Source organism: Fundulus heteroclitus, unplaced genomic scaffold (assembly GCF_011125445.2).
Source record: "Fundulus heteroclitus isolate FHET01 unplaced genomic scaffold, MU-UCD_Fhet_4.1 scaffold_78, whole genome shotgun sequence".
Classification (NCBI taxonomy): Eukaryota; Metazoa; Chordata; class Actinopteri; order Cyprinodontiformes; family Fundulidae; genus Fundulus; species Fundulus heteroclitus.
Window position 1 is genome coordinate 1,142,641 of NW_023397230.1, and position 17,004 is coordinate 1,159,644.

Below are 17,004 nucleotides of genomic sequence, written 5' to 3' on the forward strand. Positions count from 1 at the left end.
GACTCTTTTCGACATCAAACCCTCCAGCATAAGGGGGAAAATAATTGTTTAAGAATTAAACCCGCCACTACTCTTTCTATCAGCTTAAGAGAGAACAATATTTGCTCTGAAAACCTTCTGAGGTCTAATTGGGAGAAAAAGAAAAATCCTGTATGCTTGTTTAGCATGTCCAATTACCTCTGCTGCCTCTAGAGCCAGCAGTTTACATTTAGGTTCTTCTGTTTTTCCTGAAGTTACAAAATAAAATGATTCTCTTAAAAAACAACATTGGCTGATTCTGCAAAAAAAATAAATTAAAAAAAGCCTAGAAGGCAGTCTATCCCCATGGATCTGAATGGCTCTCAGTTGCAGCAGCATGAAGCACACTTCAAATTCTCACAGGATGTCAAATGATTGTAAACGCACTATGAATCATCTAGTGGCCGCGCTGAGTAGCTGTCGAGAGGCAGGGCTGTATTTCCATTCACAAACTTGAGAACAAAGAAAATAATACATTAAGGCAGCAGCCGTCAAACCTACTGAAGATAAAACAAGTTTAGTTTATTACAAGCATTTTATTTATTTGCTGAGGTGTGGAAATTGTGAAAGCCTAAGGGGTAGAGCTGTGGCCACTTGTATAAAATATTAAGTCACCTGTTTTATTAATTTCTTCCACTTTTTTTCTTGACACTTTTATAATTGCGCATTAATATTTTAAATGCATCTCATCTTTTCCTGCTTTATTTCACTGAGACTGTGTGTGACAAGATAATTAGTAATGGACCATACTGTCTTATAGTATGTGTTTAGAATTTCACCCTTAATGATTTTTGTTTAAAAGTATAAACAAAAAGTGAACATATTCAGAAACCTAAATCAGCCCTGGGTCTGAGTCTGAGTAAACTCAATTTATAAGAGCTTTAATAGAACTGCAAGTCTTTGGACTTGCTGGCTTTTGCCAAATGTCTTGAAATTTTAAAGGAAAAAAACACAAATCCCAAGGGAAATGCATAGAATCAATCCATCTACAATACTAGTCAGAAATGTACATGCAGTCATCTTTGGTATAAATAGTATATTATTTTTGCACATCTATTAGTGATGCTTTCAAACAATAATCTTTTTTTTTTGTTATGAACTGATATAGCATAGATCATCTCCAGATAATTTTTGAGAGCAAATGTTGATTGTGTTGTAGGCCTTCTCTAATGTATTATTGTTTAAAATAGATTTACAGGTTCAAATACTTACATACTCCCTGGCCAGATTTCGGCTGGTTTCCTTGAACAATCCAAGCTTTTAAATTTAGTCTGCAAATTGCTATTGGAGTTGAAATTCAACATTTCCATTCAATATTCTGCAAGACCTAATGTCAGTCTGCATTACAAATTTCAAAACAAATTTTGAGCTGTTTGTGTCCTAGTTGAGCTATTTGCAGCTGCAGATCAAAGGAAACTAGGAAGTTCAACAGCAACCCAGGAATCTTCTCATAAAGCGGAAGTTTCTCAAATGGCAGGGTCGCTGTTAGCTGTGAAAACAGTTTACTCCATTGGCTGAGAGAAGGTTGGCCAAAAATGAAGCTCCTGGTTCAGAGTCGACATCTGCAAGCTCAAGTGACACATGCAGCCATATGGACATGCAAATAAAAATAATTAACAAAGAATCCTTGATTTATAAAAATCACTGAAGTCGTTGCCTTTACATCCTCTAAAAGTAATGGTTTGAATAAATAATAGAAAGCTCAACACTGATGTGCCACCTATCCCAATGATGAGTGTATGTACATTTCTGACCAGCACTGGGGATCATTGTAGCTCTTTCTAACAACTTTGATAATGACAAAACAAACACAATCATCACTCTTTGCCGTCGGGAGTGTTTAGATGAACATTCTCAACAGACCTCTTATGAGAGTCGCTGCGATTTTTGAGGAAGCAAAAACTGAAAACATGAAGACCGAAGACTAAAACAAAATGGCAAAAATGCAAGTTGGAAAAACACCACAATAGTAAGCATGCAATTAAAAATGGCTGGCAGAAGTGGAATGTCTGACTTGCTCTATTCTGCAGGGTGGCTTGGTGAAACTAATGTAAATAATGTCTGCATGCATGAATAACTTTTTTTAAATGTCAGCCAAGTGTCCTCGGGCTAGTCCAATGAACAGTGGTCATGTTTGTTTTCATGTAGAACTCAAATCAGTCATGCTAATTGATTTGCAGTCAGTCGAATAATAAAACTAGATTAGATTTTTACTTTTTTTCCTCGTTCTGTCTTTAGATTGGTCTGAACTGAGAGCTGTAGCAGCAGTGTGACCAAACCCAGAGCCCTAGATTATTCCCAGGAGAATGTTAAAAAATACTTTGCTCTGGAGGATGTTCTCATAAACCATTAGTGCCTTGCAATTACCTCTTAGCCACAAAGGGGTTAGAAAACTTTTTTCTTGCTTTGGACAGAGTCATTCGTTAAAATAATCCCAACTCACACCATGCTGACCTTTTTCTTCTTTCTGCTCTGCTCTTTTGTCGTTTCCAACTCACAGTGCCTTTGGAAAGGTATTCATACCCTTAGAAGTTTTACACATTTTGCCATTCTGCAACAACAAACTTCAATGTATTTTAATGTTATTTTATTACATTAAAATATAAAATAACTTCTATTTTATGTGATAGACCAACACAAAATTAGATGTGATATTCATCAGAAATATGCCAATATAGTTTTAATAGATAAAATAAAAAAATGCATGTGCGTTTGGTTTCAGCACCCTTTAAACATGTGTCCTTAAGCTAAATCTAGTGCATACAAGCTTCTTCAAAAGATCTAATTAATAAATAGAGTTAATCTCTGTGTAATTTAATCTCAATATATATCTCAGTTGTTCTGTGATGCCATGAGAGGTTATTTATAGAACATCAGTAAACATTAGTGGCATCACAAAGACCAAAGCTTGTAAAACTGTATCCTACATCTCACAATCCATCATCTGAAAATGGAAAGAGTACGACACAGCTGCAAACCTTCAAAGACATGGGCATGGAAAACTGACAGCCTGGACTAGGAGAGCATTTAACAGAGCAGCACTCCAGGGGCCTGTGACACCTCCTTACGGATCAGGTAGGAGAATCTGTTTGCGGGACAACTGGCAGCCATGCATTCTACAAATCTGATCTTTATGGAAAAGTGGTAACAAGAAAGGTCGTTGTACAAAAGAAAGCTATAGAAGGTGATCTTTTTTTAGCTTACAACAAGACATGTAAAGGAAAGGCGCTAGTAGCAGCATCAGAGTAATTGACTCCAAAAGGTCAAACATGCTTATTAAAAAAATCCCAGTTTTGTTCTGAAGACTGGTCTGGAGCATCTACCGGGCTCAATATGGAAAGAAGGAAATAGAATAAAAATCAGTATGGGCAACCTTGAGCATCCTTCTCACAGACACGATAACTCCACAACAGTCTTAACTTCATCGCCTCCTCAGAACAGTTTGCACTACAGAAGATTATTCCACCCATAGATATTCATCTATGATTAATGAGGGATTACAAGAGCTCCTACATTAGCTCCTTTTGCACCGGCTTGGTTTGGCTGTCTCTTCTCGGCTTGGTCCGCTTGCGAACATTTCAGCAGCAGTTTTTTTTCCAGGGCCAGCCTGGGTTTCTCCGGCCTGCTTAGGAGCAGGGTCAAACCAAGTGGACTCAAGGAGAGTTTTGATGGGAACACACTGTTTGGTGGGACAGATGCATTTCTAGTTGAGCAGGTGGCAGTGTGTCTTGTTAGCTCCTGCTCCATGTCAGCTGTTTGTGTGGCTGTCATTTTGGGTTCTGCTTACCTACGATCCTATGAGCCGTTTTTCAACCAATTTGGTTGGTTTTTGAGCGCTACGCCTGCTGTTTGTTTCCGGAGCGCTGTTGCTCCACTGGGGTTATGAGCTGCAGTTGGAGTCCTTTGCAATGCGTGGTTTCTGCTGGTTTCTGACCAGCCTTCTTTTCTTGTTTTATGAGTGCATGCCTGAGGAATATTGCAATATATCAAGTTCAAGTAACTTTATTTTTCCGTTAGGGACTTCAAGTGTATATACAACTGGCTTGTGCTTGTATAACGCTTAATCAAGTCTGATGACCCCAAAGCACTTCACACTACCGTCAGTCATTCACCCATTCATGCACACATTCACACCCGGATGGTAGTGAGCTATGTTAGTAGCCACAGCTTCCCTGGAGCAGACAGATAGAAGGGAGGCTGCACAGTACCACATGCTTGTGTTAAGTCTCATTGTGCAAAATGTAAATAATTTAATTGCAATAAAATTTTAACTGTGAAAGATGTACATGTCTCTCAGTTTTTCCTTAGCAGGACACATACTCTGCATAAAACATATTACAGCTTATTAAAAAAAATCCCAAATAGTCTTTTTCATGTAAGGGGCTAAATCAGTTGTATCTAAACTACGTGATCTAAAATAAATTATTGCTATAATTTTATCATTTTAGTAAGCCATGTAACTTGTTATAGTCTCAGGTTTTGGACAGGTGTAACACTGGTGTAGCACATGTGATGTTGCTCACAGAGTCCAGTGAATGCTGAGACACATGAAAAATTAGGGGGAACATTGGTCCTCACCCTTTCAACAAGATGAAAAATCTTTATTTGGGTTTAGTAAAGTATTGTTAAAGTAAAGTAAAGTAAAATTGAAATATAAATTCAATTCAACTGAATAGAAAAGAACCTTTTGGCTTGTATGCAAAACTCAATGTGTGATGAGGCACCTGCTCTGAACCCACCATCCCCACTGTGAAACATAGTGGTGGTACCATCATGCTGTGGAGTTGTATATTTTAGAAGAGACCGGGAAACATGGTCAGAGTTGATGGCAGATACCAACCCCAAAAGCCTTGCAGCTGTTAAATGTGGTTCTAAAACTATTATACCGGGGGGTTGAATATAAACGCATGCCAATTTTTCTGATGTATATCGTAAAGAAATTGTAAAACTCATATATAATTTTCCTCCCACTTCACAATTATGCACAGCTTTGGTCTGTCACATAAAATCCCAATAGATTACATTAAAGTTTGTGATTGTAAAGCGACAAAATTTTCAAGGGGTGTGAATATCTTTGCAAGGTGCCGTGTAAACAAGTCGATGTCACCTCAGTTGCTTCTGAGAAACGTCTGCACACTTCGTTATTCAGAATAAATTGATTAAAGCAAACAGAGAAGTCCAGGCAGTTCAACTCCAGTCTGCATTTACCTAAATATTCAATTCACAGTTGACTTAATGAACTTCTCTTAAAATCAGAGACAAAAAGAAACAGATCAAGTTTCAATTCCTGATCAATCTGCCTCAGAGATGTTGATAATCTCATTTGAGTTAGACTGCCTCTTTTGGAAAGGTTATAAAAGTCATATCTTCTCCTTTTCCTTATTTAATGAATGAAGAGGAAGTTCTGGATTTCTTCCCGTTTCAGAAAATTGAGCAGGAGAGCTGGTTTCCCACAAAGGTGTACCGAATATAGCCCCTGCTTGTTCGGGAATCAATACGACCTATGGATCAAACACACGGCCGTGTTTCAAGCCGTTTGATGGGGGATCATCATCTCTGAGACCCGTGGTCATGATCACCACAGCAGAGGTTTGCTGGTAGATCGTGATCAGAGAGCTGTGTGTGTGTTTCTCTTTCCTAAATAAACCATGACCTTTCCTGGAGTTGGGAGGCCATGGAAGCAATCTGCTTGTATAATTGCCTGTCAGAAGGGAGTCCGATGCTGCTGGGGGAAAACGCGGCATATCTTCTCCTAATCTACAAAGAACAGGTGTGAGGTGTGTGAGCGTTGTGTCAAACAAATGGAGTCTGTTGTTTGTGTTGAAAACATTGAATAATTAACTTTCTCCTCAGTGAGTGCCGGATAAGACGGGTGCGGCTCAGAATAGAGAATCTCTGCGGGTTAAAGTTGCCTGATCGTTGCTTAGTTAAATCCCTCCATGAAGGTGCGTATGGAGGGGGAGGAATATGTGGCACTGCAGCATGTGCCTCAGTAATTGTTCTTTCCTTAAATAGCTGCTGTCATAGTTACTGCATGCCTGTGGGCAGGTTGTTGGAATACGCTGGCACCTGAACGCTTTCAAGAACTTCTGAAGAAGCTGTGCAGTTTGAAGTTCACTCCTCACCTGCTTCTCATTTTCGTCCTCCAGCCGCAAACGCTCCTCGATGCAGTTGCGAGCCTGCAGGAAGACCTTCCTCTGGGTGCGCTCGGTGAGGATCCTCACAAACACCCCCGACAGGTTGACGCTGGTGAAGAGCACGGCGTTGGCCACCAGCTGCACACAAACAAGAGCAGACATGCCTAACAAAGCTGCACACATCTGCAAATGTGAGCTTCTGCATAGAGCCAACAGTCCTCGGTAGAACCGTATAGACGGACTGAGAGCAGGTATAGGCATGAAAGACCAAATGCTACACACACGAAAGGCAGAAAGGCAAAAAAATATTACTAATCAACAAATGTGATACTTCGTGTCTTTCAATCTGAACAAAATAGATCTGAGAGATGATAGTAACATACTAATACAAAACCGATTTAAGAATCATACAGGTGCATCTCAATAAATCAGAATATCAGTCATTTCACAAAGTACAACTACTCATAGAGCAACATATTTCTGATGATTATGGCTTATAGCTAATGAAAAGCCAACATTTAGCTTATCAGAAAATGTGTATATTGTAAAAAAAATATATATATAGAGGAAGATTTTTTTATATACTGTGACCTACGTAGACATTCATTGGAAAGACAGATTGGAATTAAGTCCCAAAAGGTCATTGCTAATTAAGCTGTCTGTTCATTGAGGCTTATTTTCAAGCACTTTAATGAAAAATTGAGTGGAAGGAAAAAGTACACAGTGAATATAACTGCAGCCTTGGTAACACTTTGAAGTGCACAGAGATATATCCATGGGCTCCAACGGTTCCATTCCTTGTGTTAAGCCACACCTGAACCAGAGGCAACATCAGAACCATGCTCTCTGGGCCAAGCAGAAAAAAAGCCAGGACTGTCGCTCAGTGCTCCAAAGTCCTCGTTTCAGATGAAAATAAATTTTGGCTTTCACTTACAAATAATGGTCCCAAAGTCTGGACGAAGGGTGAAGAGGAACAGAATCTAATTTGTTTGCAGTGCGAAGTTTCCACAGAAACATGATTTGTCTAGCCATGCCATCTGCTGGTTCTGATCCAATGTTGGTGTTATATCAAGTCCAGAGCCAGCACAGTCATCAACCAGGACATTTTAGAGCACTTCATGCTTCCCTCTGTTGGCAGACTTTAAGGTTTTCTTATTCAAACAGGACTGTCAAAAGTACCAAAACCTGCTTAACTGCCATGGCATCAATTTGCTTGACTAGTTTTGTGGTTTTAGGTTACTGGTCTGACCTAAAACCAAAGAGAATCTATAGTAAAATAAGCAAATATTCTTCGAGAGTCCACAGTTTTGTTTCTAAATCATGATATTTCATTTTTCATTAGCTGCAAGCCATTATCATCAAAGTTATCAGAAATAGATGCTTATTAAGTTAAACAACAAACCAATTTCACACTTTAAATTGAAATACTAAAATAATTACTTTTTCAGTGATATTCCATTTATTTGAGATGTATCTGTAATACCAGAAAATAGCAGGATGATTAAAGTGTTCAAGTCTGAGTGAAATAAAGACAATTAGTTTTCTAAATCAAATTAAAAAAAATGTGGGTCCCATTTCTTTCTAATTGGTAGTACAGCATATTTATTTCAAGCAGCTTAAACTGCTGTTATTCTGTCAAAGTAGTCTTGTTGAATAGTTCTCCAGGGTCCTTGTAAGAGACTTGGCTTCTTTACTTATTTCCTGTTCATTCTGTAATCAGAGCATGACAGCTTTTAATGCAGCGTGTGCCTAGAAAATAACACATAAACCAGGAATCCGACTTTTTCTGGTTTTCTTTGAGGCCTAATATGTTGATCCTGACTTTGACCTGTTATAATGGAAATGAAAAAGCACAGAAATGTGCAGCAGTTCATTGATAGAGGTGGCAGTATTTAATTTAATAAAAGAAAGAATCACAAGATTATCCCAATTCCTGCATCAAAGTCTTTCCCCATACTGATAGAAGTCCTTAGCTTTAAGTGTTTAATGAATGGGAACGAATTTCAGACTTTTTAGTAACTGACCTCCCGATCATCAATTAAAATCAATCAACGGATTGACCCTAAAAAATTCAGAAAATTAATTGGCCAATTTCTGTGAAAAAAGAATGTATGTGAACAAGTGGAGGACATAAGGAGCAGTCCTGGAGCAGATATAACCTATCTGAAAGTCATGTCTTTAATCAGCAGAAAGAAAATGCAATAAAAGCTAAGAAATTGCATTATTCTTCTGTTGGTGAACAGCAATATGTCCATGGTTCTTTTTCGTTGGTCAAAATGTGCTATCTTCAGGAATTTTCGTTTATGTGTAAAGATTTGGGGAAAATTTGTAACACAGAGTCTAAAGATGCTTTTTAAAGTAGGTTATTTGCTAACATGGCTGTTACAGACACAACACTGGCTTGCTTGTTGTGTTTTGGATCTTTTTTGTGAATTAAAGTCACAGATCAGAGTTACGTGATTTATGTATTACAGTAAACACTAAATAAGTAATAAAGCAGTCAAAGTCTCTGAAAGAGGTTTATTAGCGTTAAAATTGTTGAACAGGACCACCTTAAATAGGCTTGATGAAACTCTGGAAGCTTGGAACGTCAATAAACAAAAAAAACAAGGGATGGCCTAAGACTTTTACACAGTTCTGTCATCATTCATTATTACATCCTGTATTGCATGAGGTGAGTTAAGCTTTAACCTCAGTGACAGAAACGCACATTTGTGTTTCACCAAAGAGGTGCCGAGAACAACTTGTACTATAATCATCAGACCTTTCCAAGTACTGTTTTTTTACACCAGGTAGAGGGGTCTCCTTTTTCTTATCACTCTGAGATCATGCTTTAATTATCTGCTGGGTTTCTCAGACATTACAATTAAGATTAAAGCTACATGAAGTGGGTGTGCCAGTGGCCCGGGGGTAACACAAACAACCCATATACGGAGGCCTTAGTCTTTGATATGGCTGTCCTGGATTAGATTTGGGCCTGTGGACCTTTGCTGCATATCTCCCCCCTCTCGTTTAGCCCCCTTCCTGCCGGACCACTAGTGCCACAAAATTTAAAAACAAGAGCTGCGAGATATTTAGTATGGTCCTTGCACCTCAGCACTGCTAAACACTGTATCGCAATCACAATCATTCAGCATGGCCACATAAAGGCTGAGTTGGGGTGTCACACAACGCTGTGCGGACTGTGAGCAAGCCCATAGGAGTTCTGTAGATGTTTAGACGTGAAGATGGGGAATACAGCCTGTCTGTAATGCCCACAGGGATCTTTTTGAAATAAAAGGTTTAAAATACACACATTGTTTTTACTGAATAAAAGCTGATTGCTTTTTATACTGTAGGCTGTTGTTTTAGACTTGATTCACACTGCAAATGATGGAAACAGAAGCCAAAGTCCTTGTTTGTGCCCACAAACCTGGCTAATAAATCCACCCCTGAAAGTATGCCAATAATATGTGTATGCTGTTTTCAATCACGGAATTGACGATAATAAAACCTGTATTTAACAAAGTTGTGCTGCTTGAAACTTCTGTACCGTTTGCTGTCATTACAGGCAAACTTGCTCGGCAAAGACTCCTTTCAATTCCCCTATTTTGAATGAAACATGCACACGTGGTTTGGATGAAACCTGCTTACGTGCCAAGTTACAAAAACTCAGAGATGAAGAACCTCGCACTGCGACAGCATGTGGGGCCCACACACGGGGGCGGGGACAGCCTGATGGTGTCTCTTTTGGCACCCCATTCAATGTGTCAAAAACCTAGCTTAACACCTTCAGCAAGCCTGCTGCTCAGTTCCACAAGTCGCCACTAGGCGGTGCCATAAGTAAGCCTCAATATGATGTTCGGTCAGCCTAAACCCAGCTCCAGTGAGTAGTCTTCAAAATTTGACCATAATTGGATCTTTCTGTTTGAAATATTAGTCACTTCCTGTTTGGAGTCAGTCTGATCTTGCTTGTGTGATTTAGAGCTAGCCATGTGCGAATGGTGAGGTGCGCCACTTCGCCACGCCCACACCAGTTGAAAACATCAGCCAGTGAAACATGTTACATCCTGTTCTAAGTGGGCAGGGCTAAAGTGATGTCAGTAATGACCATGGCAATGCCTTGAGTGCTGGTCTACGATGACTCACGCAAAGTTTGGTACAGCTAGACCTACGTTTGTACACTTTCGTCTTTCATCACAATAAATTGGATTTTGAGGCGTGGCCAAATCCATATGCTTTGTTGCAGCTAAAAGCTTTTGACAAGATTTTTACCAATAGCTTAAACCGAGTTAGTCGAAGTTCCCTCAACAATGAACATTTGACCCAAAATGGCTGACTTCCTGTTGGTTTTATGACATGCTAATTTGTTTATTCATTTCAGTGGGTTCTCTATGTGTACCAAATGTTATACAGGTAGAGGTATACCAGGCATTTTATACTGGCTGAGTTTAGGGGGCGCTCTAAAGCCGTTTAGTCATGTCCCTTTTTATTTCAGTTAAAATACAAAACTCTCACTAGGGGGACAATTTTGTGTCAAATTTGGTGATTTGTCATAGATACTTGGGCCTCCCAAAAGCCATTTTATTTTGTAGTAGGACAAGAAATAATATAAATTCCAATAGGCCTTCACAGCACTTTTGCTGCTTGGGTCTAATTACACAACCCAAAACAGTAGGGGTTAATTAGACATGATTAGCTATCATTAAATGCATTTGATATTAGTCAGATGTTTCTGGCTGATATGAAAGTTAAATTATTACAAGAAGTGAAGATGTAAAAAAAGGTTACAGTTAAAATATCTATTTAAACACACAGAGGATTGTTTTATTTAATGGCAGACGTTTAGGTAAGTTAAGCTCCTTAAGGGGATATTTATTTAGTTATCATCATCATCATTATTATTATTATTATTATTATTATTATTATTATTATTATTATTATTATTATTATTATTATCGTTGTTGTTGTTGAAATTATGTTCATTTCTCATTCATATTATATTATGGTACCATTTACAGCTATCACTTTTTGTCCTAGATTTGATATAGTTCCTTTTTATATTTCCTTGAGAGCTATTAGTTGTTTGGGAAAACTATATAAACAAAGGTTCAATACACAAACAACTGAGAATGATTTAAAAATCATCCTCGGGTCAGCTTCTGTTAGTGGTCCCTAGGTCAAGACTTAAACAGTGGGGCGATCGTTCTTTTGCCGTCACTGCTCCCAGACTGTGGAACCAACTACCCCCTGACATCCGCAGCACTACTGCGGCTTAAGACCCAATTTTTTAAATTTGCATTTTATTCTGACCTGGGGTAATACGGTCTCTTAGGTGTTCCTCCTTTTGTCTGCTCCTTTCTATCTATGTGTATATATATCTATATATATATATATATATATATATATATATATATATATATATATATAGATATATATATATATATATATATATATATATATATATATATATATATATATATATATATATATTAAATGGCTTTTAACGTCCAGCAGCACAGCACCACTACAGCACCTTTTTATTGTATCTGTATTTTCTCTATGTCTTATGTATTGTTTTATGGCTCTATTGTAAAGCACTTTGGGTACCGTTCGGCTATTGCAAAGGGCTATACAAATATACTTGATTGAAACTTGGTAAAATACATTTATTCAGAAGCACCTTAGTTGAAGAAGATTGTTTGAATGCCAGTGACTTCTTGTAAAAGCACTTTTGCACCTCAAAGGTAATGTTATAGGAACTGAAAAAATGTAACCCTTCTCTAGCTCAGTCTGTGTCACAAACCAGAAAGTTCTGCCACAAAGCGTTCTGGTTTGTTGACAGAAAGCCTTAGTCAGGTGTTTAGGATTACTTTAGTGCCTTCCTTATATTTTATGTTGAAGTGGTGCATTACAATAAATTAACATGTTATTGAATAGTCAATTTATTTCTGTAAATCCATTTAAAAAGTAACACTCATATTTCCATTAATTAAAATTTTATGAGTATGGCTTACAGCTAAATGAATGAAAACCATCTAATGAAAACCATAAATCTATTTTTTTCAGAAAATTTGAATGTGACATAAGACTAATAAAAAATGTTTTTAATGAAGACATAATAGCCTTGTAATGGCCTAGGCAATTTGAAGAACTAACTTTACGGCTAGAAAGTTGAGTAGAAGGATAAAGAACAGTAAAACGAGGTGGACACAGATCAGTGATAATAATTGTCTTGAGAGGATTGTGAAGCTAGGCTTATTCAGCGATTTGGGGGATATTAACAAGGTGTGGTTTTAGTCAGTGCTTCAAGAGACACTACAGACAGATGTGTCCAGAACACTGGCTTCGACTGCCACATACCTTGTGTTAAACAACTCATGGTAAGAAGGAACATGGCTGGGCTGTTGCTCTATGATTTAGTCATCTTCTCAGATGAAAATAAATATTCTATTCCATTTGGAAATCAAGTTCCTAGAGTCTGGAGGTAGAGTGGAGATGCATAATCCAAGTTTGTTGAGGTCCAGTGCGAAGTTTCACAGTCACTGATGATATGGGGAGCCATGTCATAAAGTCTCAATTCAGCGCAACCATTTTCCAGTAAAATTCGAGCACCTCCTGCTTCCCACTGATAAGCTTCATACTGATGCTGATTTTTTTTTTTTTTATGCAGAACCTAAGCACAGATACCTTTTGGCACAGACTGCCAAAAGAATCAATACATGCTATGTTGAGAACTATCTATTGTATTATTTGTATATATGTATGCATGTATGTATGTATGTGTGTGTGTGTGTGTGTGTGTGTGTGTGTGTGTGTGTGTGTGTGTGTGTGTGTGTGTGTGTGTGTGTGTGTGTGTGTGTGTGTGTGTGTGTGTGTGCATAACACACGCATAACACTCCCACTGCCAAATTGCAGCTGCTGAACTGTTTTTCATTGCGTGAAACAATGACAAAAAAAGATTCTATTCTACTCTATTTTATTCTTTGATGACTATGGTATCGCTGAGCTTGACTGACTTGCCTAACTAAATTCCCATGAGAAACATTAGGATTTTATGGAGAGAACGACAGATGAGGTGAGACACAACAACGCAGAGGAGTTGAAAATACTAAAAAAAAAAAGCAACCTGGATTTCCTTAACACCTCAGAAGAGCCACAGGCTGGTCCTCTCCATGCTGCACTGCAATGATGCTAAATATGCAAAATAAAGGCCTGACACAATGTTGCGTGCATATACTTTAAAGTAAACAAGGAGACTTTGTCTATGTGTTGCATTAGAAACATTTTATGGGTCTAATGTTCTGATTAAAAGAATGTCGATATTAGTGGATGGTTGTAAGCAATAATCTTCCAGAATAAAAGCAGCAAACGCTCCCTATGTGTGTAATGAATCTATACAGTATAATACCAGTTTAACTTTCTTAATTGAATTACTGGGGGGAAAGGTTTCTATGATGTTCTAACCATGGGATTGCAGTTGTAGCTGTGTCCTTTAAACGGATTACAAAAGCAAATGGTGGGACAGTCATGGACCCCATTAATGTGTATCTCTACGTGTTTTGGATGTCTGAAATCAAACTCAGCAGTTGTGTCTGAATCCCGATTCAGCACTCGGAGCCGGAGAGCTCCTCGTCTGCTTCAGCTGCTGCACAACAGCGGAGACGCAGCTTCACGGTCCTCCGGCTAAAATCGATGCACAGTGTTTTATTAACCTTCGCTTCTCCGGGGAAAGTTCGATGCGTAAACATGTTGTCTCTCAACTATCAGAGGGAAGTAAAGCAAACGCCTTCCACAGCTCAGAGGCAACTGGAATGCGGAGCCTTCATGCTATCCTGCGTGCAATCACTTTCACATTTCCCCCCCAAACTGCGGGGTGTTGGTTAGATTTTGGTACAGGTGAAGCACTCACCGGTCTCCACAGTTTCTGCTTCCTCCCCGTCACCGATGTGGCTATTACAATGAAATGGGACCCGGCCAGCATCGCCCCGAACAGCACGGCCAGCAGCGTCCGCACGGGCAGCAGCACGTAAGCCACCAGGGTGACCAGCATGAGCTGCCAAACACCTTGCTCCGGGGCTGCGGCGCTCACCGTTTCCGGCGTGCCGAGCGCCAGCGGGAACGGGCAGCAGAGCAGCGCGAAGGTGAAGCTGAACAGCAGGGCGAGCTTGGCGATCTGCTGCAGCTGCGTCACCTGCAGGTACTTGACGTTGGTGACGATGAAGAGCGACAGGAACACCACGCAGTGCACCGGGTTGGAGCCCTTGGACAAGGTGAGCCGCGGGCTGGAGAGCAGCTCCACCAGAGACAGCGACGACGCGGCCACGATGAGCACGGCCAGAGCCTTGAGTGTGGCGGTCTGCTCCAGCTTCAGGTTGTAGTTCTGGAAGAGAGCCTCAAGCTCCTGGCTGTTGAACTCGTCCTCGCAGGCGATGGCTCCCAGCGGCGCACCGGGAGGGCAGCGACCCTTCCTCCGCCGCGTCTTAACTCTTTCGAACGGTATCTCCTCCATGGTCCTGCCATTCATGAAGCTGAGGTGGGAGGGAGGAGGAGGGGGTTTGGCACACGACCCCTCAACTTTTCGGCTGCTCTCCTCCTCTGGAGGATGAAGTTGGCACCCTCTCCTGGGTCATGGATGATGGATGTCGGGCTTGGAGACAGAGAAGGAGAGGATGGCAGTGGCGCACCGTGCACGCTCTATCTACAGGTTGATGGTTATTGGTGTGCAGCCCAGCCACTATGCCGCGCGCTCTTTCCCTCTTCTTCTTCTCTCTCTCTCTCACTCTTGGCGCGTGCAGACCACCTGCCGTGCCTCAGATGGGGGTCACCTGCGCTCCGAGTTGACTCAAATCAGGCTTAATGAACAAAACGCCTCTCCAAAAAGCTCAGCAAAACGCCCGTCCTTACAAAAATCATTTTAAAAGGCACATTTCCATAACCCTCGCCTCCTCTACAGCATTATATTTCTGAGCCTCCCTTGGCGCTGTTTGATTTGCCTCAGTGAAGGGTCAGCGGCTGGATGAAGACAGCGGCAGGGCTGGTGATTTCCCCACTCAGTGTCTGCAGTCATAGCTGATGTAGTCCCCGGCTAAAAATAGACCAGCTGCACCGGTGGATGGTCCAATATAGCAATAATTTGGTCTTTCCCGCATCTCTCTTGCCCTCCTCCACCTCAAAATAAAAATTTTACCGCAGAGTTCACGTAAAGAATTAATGGCAGTAAACCCAGCGGAGGTCGCGCTCAGAGGGAGGTTAGAATAATAATAATAATAAAACAGCGCATGTATGAAAGATGACGTGCATCCTAAAATGTGCTGCTCCGTTGTTATGGTGGAGTGCATGTTTTGCATATCTGAAATTGTGCAAGCCTGCGCTCTGCATTTCACTACAGTGCACCCTGTTGATATGTTATCTGAGTTAAATTCGAGTTTTCCCTAATAAATACAACACAATACTAGAATATATATATATATATATATATATATATATATATATATATATAAATAAACATAGACATACCCTTATATTGAATTCCTTGTGCTGCAGCTGCAACTTTTTTTTAGGTGCATGCATCACTCCGATTTGCACATCTGCTGTGTGTGTGTGTGGGGGGGGGGGGGGGGGGGGGGGCTTTACAGTGCACGAAAGTAAATTAGAGAATAAACAAAGTAGCAATCAATAACAGAAGAAAGAATTGTACAAACGATCAGATGTGGAAAAAACGGGAAGATGGTTTGATAAGTTTAAAAAGGCAGGAAACAGAGGAAAGATTTGAGGATACTGGATGTAATTATAACTATACTTATTTATACTTTTTAAAACACAAAAGTATAATACAGGGAGTTTTGACCACTGGGGGAATGGGGGGTGAAACATTAGAACTTGTTATATTGGTATGTCTGAAATATAAGCAGGAAAGATGATTAAGGCTAGAATTTGCAAATAATTGATTAAAATTTAACATAATAGGCACATTGTAAGTCAACTTATAGAGCAAACATAGAAATTAATATTAAAAGGATTAATAGAATCTGATTTTTCTAGTATGTGTATATACATATATATTGAGGGACAATTGTTTTAATCACATATATCTATTTTGATAAAATATAGTTTTAATTCTTTATCTATTTCGATTACAAATATATATATATTTTTGTTTTGATCACACATTTTGATTGAAATTACTTTTTGTTTCATTGTATGATAAAAGAGACAAATTTCCCTCCATACATACATACATCTGCTTGAGACACAAAACCATATGGCAATATACACCTCTAATGCAGTTTGTGATCCAAATAAGAAGAACGATTATGCTGTGTTTCTACAATTGAAGATTTCAAAGATATGAGCACATAGCTGCCACCTAAAATGGAAGCCAGAGGTGTCCCAAATGTGGTGCTGATCATAAATTTGTAGAATGTGAAGATAGAGGGAAATGCTGTAACTCTGGTGCCATATGGGGAATGTGAAGTCAGGAAAAGGACGATAGAAATTCAACAAGTTAAAACGATCAATAAGATCAGTCACCCAGAAGCAGGGAAGAGGGTTGAAAAAAAGAATGAAAGTTTGAGAACTTGTCATAAACCAGCATAAGTTTGGACAGGCATTAATAGGTAGGCCTATTGACTTGGAATACATAATGGTTGAAGTTTGGACTGAAGACGGAAATATTTCTTTTCTTTTTTTTTTGTTTCCCTCTTCAAGGTCTTGTGAGTACTAAACCTGACTGAGTGGAACTGTGAGCACGATGGCTCACCTCAGTTTAAGCAGAGGCCCATTTATCAAAAAAATTAAATTTAGTTTTCCTCTTTTTTGTGCAGTAAATGTGACTTAATGGTCAAGGGGTAAGGGCATTTTTATTGCT

The 17,004-nt window shown here is 39.5% G+C and overlaps 1 protein-coding gene across 1 annotated transcript in view; it reads right to left on the reverse strand.

Annotated features, from left to right (window-relative positions):
• The window catches only part of adcy1a (adenylate cyclase 1a), a gene marked incomplete at its 3' end in the record, with an annotated part of 58,046 nt that extends 42,500 nt beyond the window's left edge, over positions 1–15,546 (reverse strand). Inside the window, 2 exon segments of the mRNA XM_036134261.1 lie at positions 6,144–6,293; positions 14,047–15,546. Coding sequence (XP_035990154.1) covers positions 6,144–6,293; positions 14,047–14,661 — 765 coding nt within the window.
• Positions 15,547–17,004: the final 1,458 nt, after the last annotated feature.